Raw genomic sequence first — 9,158 nt, 5'->3', positions numbered from 1 at the left:
GGAGAGAGGGAGACAGGGAGAGAGAGAGACAGGGAGAGAGAGAGGGAGACAGGGAGAGAGAGAGACAGGGATAGAGAGAGGGAGAGAGAGAGGGAGAGAGAGAGAGAGAGACAGGGATAGAGAGAGGGAGAGAGAGAGACAGGGAGAGAGAGAGGGAGAGAGAGAGACAGGGAGAGAGAGAGGGAGACAGGGAGAGAGAGGGAGAGAGAGAGAGAGACAGGGATAGAGAGAGGGAGAGAGAGAGAGAGAGACAGGGAGAGAGAGAGGGAGAGAGAGAGACAGGGAGAGAGAGAGACAGGGAGAGAGAGAGGGAGACAGGGAGAGAGAGGGAGAGAGAGAGAGAGACAGGGATAGAGAGAGGGAGAGAGAGAGGGAGAGAGAGAGAGAGAGCCACCTCTGTGTATCTGAGCATCCTGCGGAAGTCGCGGAAAGAGCTCGTGCGCCGCGCTGCTTCTCTCCGCCGAAGCAAACGCACGCGCTCGGCTACTTGGAGCTTTCACGCGCAGAATGTCTGCAAATCCAGCGCGTGCAGACCGGAAGCGTTTATTCCCCTCGACGCCGTGATATTCCGAGTTTCTCCTTCTTTTCCTTCTTTTCCTCAGCAGAACCCGGACATTCATTCATTTAGCTCATTCTCAGTTTTAGCATTTCGGCACTTTCTCTTTTTATTTTTATTCTTATCTACTTTCCAAAGGCGCAGCGACGACCACTTTAACCAAGTGTCAGGGTGAGGAGATGCTCGTTTAGTTTATTCATTTTCACGGGTAAGTACATTTCTAATAATAATAATAATAATAATAATAATAATTTAATCAAATAGACACAACTGGACGCTATTTTATCCTAATAATTTGGAATACATTATCCAGGGCAGTGGGTTTTTTTTAATCTAAGGGTGCCTAGTCGTTTCAAAATAGCCTATTAAAGTCTTATTTCCTCCCCCATGATTGCCTCTGTTTACTGTGAATTCAAATGCAACAACTTCCTGCTGCTGAATGTATTATATTAGGCTGGATGTACCGTATTTTCCTAAGTAGCCTCCTGGTGATCAACAGGTCTGGGTGCTCACTGTCTGCTCCGTACAGCACTGAAGCAGGGCTTAGTGAGCACATGGCAACCAAATATTACTCTAATGATTCATTGTTGCACACTCTGCCATTTAACTCTCACAAAGTGTAGCTTAATCAGCAGGGGGGGGGAAGTAAATAAATAAAACCGCCCATTTCCTATTAGCACAAACCCTTGACGTTTTCTTTTCATTGAGCGCCTTGAGGAAACCTGGGAGCTGGAGGGACTCTGTGTGCTGATTTACCTCAGCCTACTTATTCTAATCCATTTCCCTTTCACTAGATTATGCAAGTTGTTCAGTATGCTGAAAGGAAAGTGTTGGAGTGAACCTAATACATGGTCTGCCATGAAAGTTTCGTCCTGATTAGATGTTTAGTCTACATTTTGTTGCATACTCGAAGAATATCAGTTTAACCCTTTAGTTTTGAGCCTCCGAATAGCTACGTGTTTTCCAGTGTGACATTTTCTTTAAAAAGTCATTGTTGTTACTTCTCTCTCTCTCTCTCTCTCTCTCTGTCTCCGCCTTTTTCGTCCTGCTTCATTTCCATTTTTATCCTTTTCCTCATTTTTTTGCACTCATTTTCCTCATCGCTGACATCTCCTGCCTGTGTCCTCCTCCTCCTCTCTCTCTCATTCACTGTCTGCTGCTCTGCCTTTCAATCCTGCTCTTTTTTCTCTCATCATGCCCTCTCTGACTCTCCTCAACTCTCACCGTACTCCTTTTCCATCCCTCAGACACGTCTTCTGTACTCTCTTTCCCTCTCGTCCTACTCCAACTTCTGTGCATTCTCCCCCTAGTTCTATGATGTACTTCTTCTCTACCTACTCTCTTTCTTAATTCAAATCTGTCCAGAGCCACTTACTGTACGTACTCACCCTGACTCTGCTTTCACTCTGTCTGTAGATGGTGTCTGATTTGAAGTCAAGCTGGTTGTAAAGGCGTTTGACCTATTCCCCTCACCCCCAGACGGAGTAACCATGGCTGCGGGCGTAGCAGCCTGGCTCCCCTTTGCCCGGGCAGCGGCCATTGGCTGGATGCCCGTGGCCAACTTGCCCATGCCGGTGGCTCCACCTGACATAAACAAACGCCAGGATGAGCTCATTGTCCTAAACGTCAGTGGCCGACGTTTCCAAACGTGGCGCAACACTTTGGACCGTTATCCTGATACCCTGCTCGGCAGTTCCGAGAAAGAGTTTTTTTTCAATGAAGAGACTCGTGAGTACTTCTTTGACCGTGACCCAGACGTGTTCCGCAGCATCCTGAACTTTTATCGTACTGGCAAGTTGCACTACCCACGCTATGAGTGCATATCAGCTTACGATGAAGAGCTGGCTTTCTTTGGGATCATCCCTGAGATCATCAGCGATTGCTGTTACGAAGAGTACAAAGACCGCAAACGTGAGAACGCCGAGCGCCTAATGGATGACCTTGAAGACAGCAAGGACAGCAAATTGCCAAATATGACTTTCCGCGAGACCATGTGGCGCGCCTTTGAGAACCCGCATACCAGCACCATGGCATTGGTTTTCTATTATGTCACTGGTTTCTTTATCGCTGTGTCTGTCATTACCAATGTGGTGGAGACTGTACCGTGTGGCTCCATGCCCAACCAGCGGGACATACCTTGTGGAGAGCGCTACACGGTAGCCTTTTTCTGCATGGACACAGCATGTGTCATGATCTTCACCGTGGAATATTTGATGCGGTTGTTCGCTGCACCAAGTCGCTACCGTTTCATGCGCTCTGTGATGAGCATCATCGACGTTGTGGCTATCCTACCCTACTACATTGGCCTGGTTATGACCGACAATGAGGATGTGAGTGGCGCCTTCGTCACACTGCGGGTTTTCCGCGTCTTCCGCATCTTCAAGTTCTCACGTCACTCTCAAGGCCTGCGCATCTTGGGCTACACGCTGAAGAGTTGCGCCTCTGAGCTTGGCTTCCTCCTCTTCTCGCTCACCATGGCCATCATCATTTTCGCCACCGTCATGTTCTACGCTGAGAAGGGCTCCGCCTCTAGCAAATTCACCAGCATCCCTGCATCCTTCTGGTACACCATTGTCACCATGACCACGTTGGGGTGAGTTGTGCTCTTTTTAATAGTTGGGGTTTGGGATATCACCGTTTGCAAGAGCCGAGACCAGAGGAACCAAAAAACTAAACATGTAACATTAGGTCCAAGAAAACTGGCCCTGGATGTCAGGTCTGGGGATGGTTGGTAAATGACGAGCCAATCTAGAAAGGCTGTTTGTTATAGGGAATGAGTCTGTCTGAGGGATGGGTATTTAAGAATCTACTAACAGTCACTTTTTTTTTTTTTTGTAATCCACCATTTCAATGGATGACCTTCATATTCAGCTGCCTTTCAGGCTATTGATGTCATTCATGCTGTTGTATAAACATGATTTAAACTCTCCTTATATAAACACTGACATTTGGCCTTCATTAACTAGTACCTGTGTTCGACTAATGTTCTTACATGACTCTGAAACGTAGCAGTGGTGCATACATGTGAGTTTGGAGTTAACTTGTTGCCTTTGGGCTGACTTTTTTATTGTCAGTCATTGTCCAATTAATATGATTAGTGGAGTGAAACAAGCTGAAGGCCTTGTTTATGCATCGCTTACATTAAAACAAGCAGTAGGCACAACTCAATAATTCTTTATGGCACAGTATGTTCTGCTTTATGGTCTGTGCCTCTTAAGTGGCTCAGCACAGAAAAGAAATCAGGAGAGAGTGAGTGAAAGAGAGAGAGAGACTCCCAGATCCACTCAGTAGGATGATCGCTTTTATGAGAGAGTGCTGGATTAATTAAGATTATTGGTTTATGAGTGAATAATTGAGGTGTTAGAGTTTTATGAGTGAGGATATGAGTCATGACAGATTATTGCTGTGTCTAAAATGTCGAAGCTGTAAAACACATAACTAGGTCATCAGCTGTGTGTACATGAGTTTGTGTGTGTGTGTGTGTGTGTGTGTGTGTTATACGTATATGCAAAGGTGCAGTTTGCCATGTCATAGCCAAGAGATGAATTACTGAAAGGAAAAGTTCACCCTGTTTATCTAAAAATTCTTGTGATATGTGTAGAGATTCTGGTGCTCATTTGTTTTGTTTGGTGCAGTATTTTTGTCATTCTTGTGACAAGTTAGCACTCGCGTGCCACGCTGATCTCTCAAGGGACATTTCCAGCACAGTTACACGAGTGCTTTATCGTGAGAAACAATGTAATGATCTCAAACCTAAAGCATTACAGTCAGATTTTGCTGTTATCGCCTCAGAATAAAAGAACAAGAGATTTGTCTCTTATTCACCATTTTCCAGCGATGCTCCATGTCCTATTAATGAGAAAACTTTGGACTCCAAAATCCAGAATGCGCTGCAGCCAGGCTTGTAGTACTCGAGTCCAGGACTCGTGCCCTAATTTTAAGGACTCGTGACTTGAATTGGGCTTGAGCACTGATGACTCGGACTCGTGCGTTAACTGCATTCGAGACGAGGACTCAGATTTTTTTTTCTTTATTTTTCGTAACATGCCATAATAATTTGGCATAAGATATTTATATCTACATTAATTTCTATACGGGGCGGCACGGTGGTGTAGTGGTTAGCGCTGTCGCCTCACAGCAAGAAGGTCCGGGTTCGAGCCCCGTGGCCGGCGAGAGCCTTTCTGTGCGGAGTTTGCATGTTCTCCCCGTGTCCGCGTGGGTTTCCTCCGGGTGCTCCGGTTTTCCCCACAGTCCAAAGACATGCAGGTTAGGTTAACTGGTGACTCTAAATTGACCGTAGGTGTGAATGTGAGTGTGAATGGTTGTCTGTGTCTATGTGTCAGCCCTGTGATGACCTGGCGACTTGTCCAGGGTGTACCCCGCCTTTCACCCGTAGTCAGCTGGGATAGGCTCCAGCTTGCCTGCGACCCTGTAGGACAGGATAAAGCGGCTACAGATAATGAGATGAGATGAGATTAATTTCTATACGGGGCGGCACGGTGGTGTAGTGGTTAGCGCTGTCGCCTCACAGCAAGAAGGTCCGGGTTCGAGCCCCGTGGCCGGTGAGGGCCTTTCTGTGCGGAGTTTGCATGTTCTCCCCGTGTCCACGTGGGTTTCCTCCGGGTGCTCCAGGTTTCCCCCACAGTCCAAAGACGTGGAGGTTAGGTTAACTGGTGACTCTAAATTGACCGTAGGTGTGAGTGTGAGTGTGAATGGTTGTCTGTGTCTATGTGTCAGCCCTGTGATGACCTGGCGACTTGTCCAGGGTGTACCCCGCCTTTCGCCCGTAGTCAGCTGGGATAGGCTCCAGCTTGCCTGCGACCCTGTAGAACAGGATAAAGCGGCTAGAGATAATGAGATGAGATGAGATAATTTCTATACTAATTTCGTGCAAGAGAATGCACATTCACCTGTTCATACGTCATGTTCAGGAACAAATTAACGTTAATAGAGCTAAAATGCCTGGAGAGACGCCCCTAGGATTGTCCGCTTTGCTGATACAGACTTCTTGTGCAGAGGGAAAAAATGCACTGCTGTGTGTTCCATATGTAGAAGAACTATCAAGGAGACGACGGGGACGACCTCGAACTTCAATCGTCATTTGGCAAGACTCCACCCAGAGAAGGAAGTGACACACTATGTTCATTGCTCTGTTGATAGCGAGGCTTGCTGAGCGATGAACTAGCTTTTTATCTGTAGCCTATTAACTACAATGGGGCAAAAGTAAAATTTTGTGAATTTATTGTAGACTATGGTATGGGACATACATCTTCACACTACTCAAAGCTATCAGCGTGTTTTTGAGAGTGTGTGTGTGTGTGTGAAACAACTGTGTCATTTGTAGGGGTGTGCATTGGCACAGCCCTCACGATTCAATTCGATTACGATTCGGAGGGTAACGATTCGATTCGATTCAATCCGATTCTACGATGCATTGTGATGCGTTAAAATTTTACTGAAAGCAAGGCAAATTTTTCAGTAGTCATGAGGCAATACAAGCAGTCAGATACTGAACAACATTTTACTGGCTGTTGTGTGTATCACTCCTGTTTTAAACAAAATAAAATTGAATGTTATAGAGTTTCAAATATGAAAAAGAAAACAAATTACAGCTGTTTAGTGTTTTTAGCGTTAATAATAACCTGTCTCTCGCAGTCCTCTTCCTCTGCCTCAGCCATCTTGCTAAGCTAGTGCTCTCTCGACTGGCGTGCAGCTACAGACTGCGCATGTCTGTGATGTTGCTCCGGAAATGCCCACGGAAGTTTTTTTTTTAATACGCTGAATCGATCTGGCATGTTGCCGAATCGATGCTGAATCGTCCATGCCCCGCATTGCGATGCATTGCCCAGCGCTCGAAACTAACGGTGTCCCGACGTCCCGGGGACCATAAAAAATGTCATCGGGACACAAAATTATCATATCTGGGACAATCCCGGGACAATGGAAAAAAATAGATCTAGAAAAAAAGTTCTACATTAATATTATTTACAAAGCCATAACACATACGTAGACATTCACCTAATTTGTCAATTTTAATTTTAAAACGTTAACAGCGAAAAATACATAGTAGCTACACTTTCGATGCACCTGCATCCGTAGGCTACAGAGCAGCGCATTCTGTTCTAGAATCTTCGGCCGGAGTCCGCATTATATGGACTTGGAATGGAATTGCTACCGCACACGCTGCGCCGACTCTTGCCAGAACAAAAATGCTTAAGTGGTTGAAGCGAACCGACCGCGGGGAAGAAACTGAAAGCCCAGACATAACGTCTCCGGGACCTTCAGGATCCAAAGTGTCCTCGCCTGGTCTGCAGGCAACGCTAGCAACTGAATGAACTTAATGAACACTGTTAGACACGTTATAAAATACAACAGGAATGATGTGGATGATATTGACGGAAGATACCGTTCAACAGAATAAGTGAGTTTTCTTGGTGTCTTTCTAGTTCAGAAAGTTTAGTCAGTCAGCAGCACAACTAGGCTCGGACCTGCACTATGCTGATGTTGCTAACATTTACACCCACGTTTCGGTAGCGAAAGTTCATAAAAATGGATAACCGAAAGTTCATAAAAATGGATAACGGTAATGGTGAAAATTATAAGTTGGCCTTAAGTGCCAACAGATATTCAAGGTATAAGTAGATGAAATGAACATAAAAGGGGTCTTATTTTCAACTAAAGTGTACTGCAGATGTAGGGAGTTGAAACATTTTCTGAATGAGCTAGTTGGCCCCTTTAAATAAACGGGTATCTATTCATACAGTGAGATCGCCAAAGTTTAATAAACTGAAAATGCAATAACTGTAATTTTGAAGTAGATGATGTATAGGACATGTGTCGCTTGTGTCGTGACTTATTGTAAAAATGATATAAAGGGTTCAAAATCGCATAGTTACAAATATAATAGTAACTTCATATGATAATATTAACCACTGGTTATTTCAGAGAGGAAAAAAATGGGGACACTATTGCTTCCATTCGGGACAATACAACACAGAATTCGGGACCACTGGGGGACACAAAGAAAAAAAGTTAATTTCGAGCCCTGGCATTGCCGAATTGATTATTGTTGACACCACTAGTCATTTGTGTTGGGCTCAATTCGGACTCGACTCGAAATTTTCTTTAGAGGCTTGGACTTGATTCAGACTTAAACACTGAGGACTCGAGACTGGACTTGAGATTTAGTGACTCGACTACAACACTGACTGCAGCTATAAAGTGTGTTACAGCGGTATGAAGGGAGCATTGTTTGCATTTGGCAGAACACCAAGACAGCAACATGCCTTCATTAGCAACAGCAAAGTCTTCTTTGCTGTGAACTGTGTTGGCTAGCATTAACCTGGGTGTTTGTTTCTATTAAAAGGTCTTTTCGTACCTTCATATTTGTGTATATATGACAAAGCATACAGTCTGAAGCCTTTTTCTGACTTACTAAAAGGAGCTGTGTGAGTGTTCATGCATGTACAGTGCCAGCCAAAAGTTTGGACACAACTTCTAATTTAATGTTTTTCCTTTATTTATTTTTATTTATTAATTAATTAAAAGACATTTCATGTCTTAAAGTAATGATGGATGTCGTTTCTCTTTACTGAGTTGAGTGGTTCATGACATAATATGGATTACTACAGTTGTGGAATAGGGCTGTTTACTGTTTTTTTATTATTTACTGTTTACTAATTTGATCTCAAACACATTACAGTGGTGCTTGAAAGTTTGTGAACCCTTTAGAATTTTCAATATTTCTGGCATAAATATGGCCTAAAACGTCATCAGATTTTCACACAAGTCCTAAAAGTGGATAAAGAGACCCTAGTTAAAGACATGAGACAAAAATATTATACTCGGCCATTGATTTATTAAGGAAAATGATCCAATATTACATATCTGTGAGTGGTAAAAGTATGTGAACCTTTGCTTTCAGTATCTGGTGTGACCCCCTTGTGCAGCAATAACTGCAACTAAACGTTTCCGGTAACTGTTGATCAGTCCTGCACACCGGCTTGGAGGAATTTTATCCCATTCCTCCGTACAGAACAGCTTCAACTCTGGGATGTTGGTGGGTTTCACTTCAGGTCCTTCCACAACATTTCGATTGGATTAAGGTCAGGACTTTGACTTGGCCATTCCAAAACATTAACTTTGTTCTTATTTAGCCATTCTTTGGTAGAACAACTTGTGTGCTTAGGGTCGTTGACTTGCTGCATGACCCACCTTCTCTTGAGATTCAGTTCATGGACAGATGTCCTGACATTTTCCTTTAGAATTGTCTGGTATAATTCAGAATTCATTGTTCCATCAATGATGGCAAGCTGTTCTGACCCAGATGCAGCAAAACAGCCCCAAACCATGATACTACCACCACCATGTTTCACAGATGGGATAAGGTTCTTATGCTGGAATGCAGTGTTTTCCTTTCTCCAAACATAACACTTCTCATTTAAACCAAAAAGTTCTATTTTGGTCTCACCTGTCCATAAAACATTTTTCCAATAGCCTTCTGGCTTGTCCACATGATCTTTAGCAAACTGCAGATGAGCAGCAACATTCTTTTTGAGAGCAGTGGCTTCCTCCTTGCAACCCTGCCATGCACACCACTGTT

The 9,158-nt window shown here is 44.1% G+C and overlaps 1 protein-coding gene across 1 annotated transcript in view; it reads left to right on the top strand.

The window, feature by feature from the left end:
* The first annotated feature begins 2,046 nt into the window (after positions 1-2,046).
* The window catches only part of kcnd3 (potassium voltage-gated channel, Shal-related subfamily, member 3), a 434,158-nt gene continuing 427,046 nt past the window's right edge, over positions 2,047-9,158 (top strand). Inside the window, exon 1 of the mRNA XM_060932245.1 lies at positions 2,047-3,149. Within this exon, the coding sequence (XP_060788228.1) occupies positions 2,047-3,149 (1,103 nt within the window). The remainder of the gene's footprint in view (positions 3,150-9,158) is intronic.

The sequence above is a fragment of the Neoarius graeffei genome, chromosome 10 (assembly GCF_027579695.1).
Source record: "Neoarius graeffei isolate fNeoGra1 chromosome 10, fNeoGra1.pri, whole genome shotgun sequence".
Classification (NCBI taxonomy): domain Eukaryota; kingdom Metazoa; phylum Chordata; class Actinopteri; order Siluriformes; family Ariidae; genus Neoarius; species Neoarius graeffei.
Note: the sequence above shows the minus strand (reverse complement) of the source record. Positions and strands in the feature narration are given on the sequence as shown.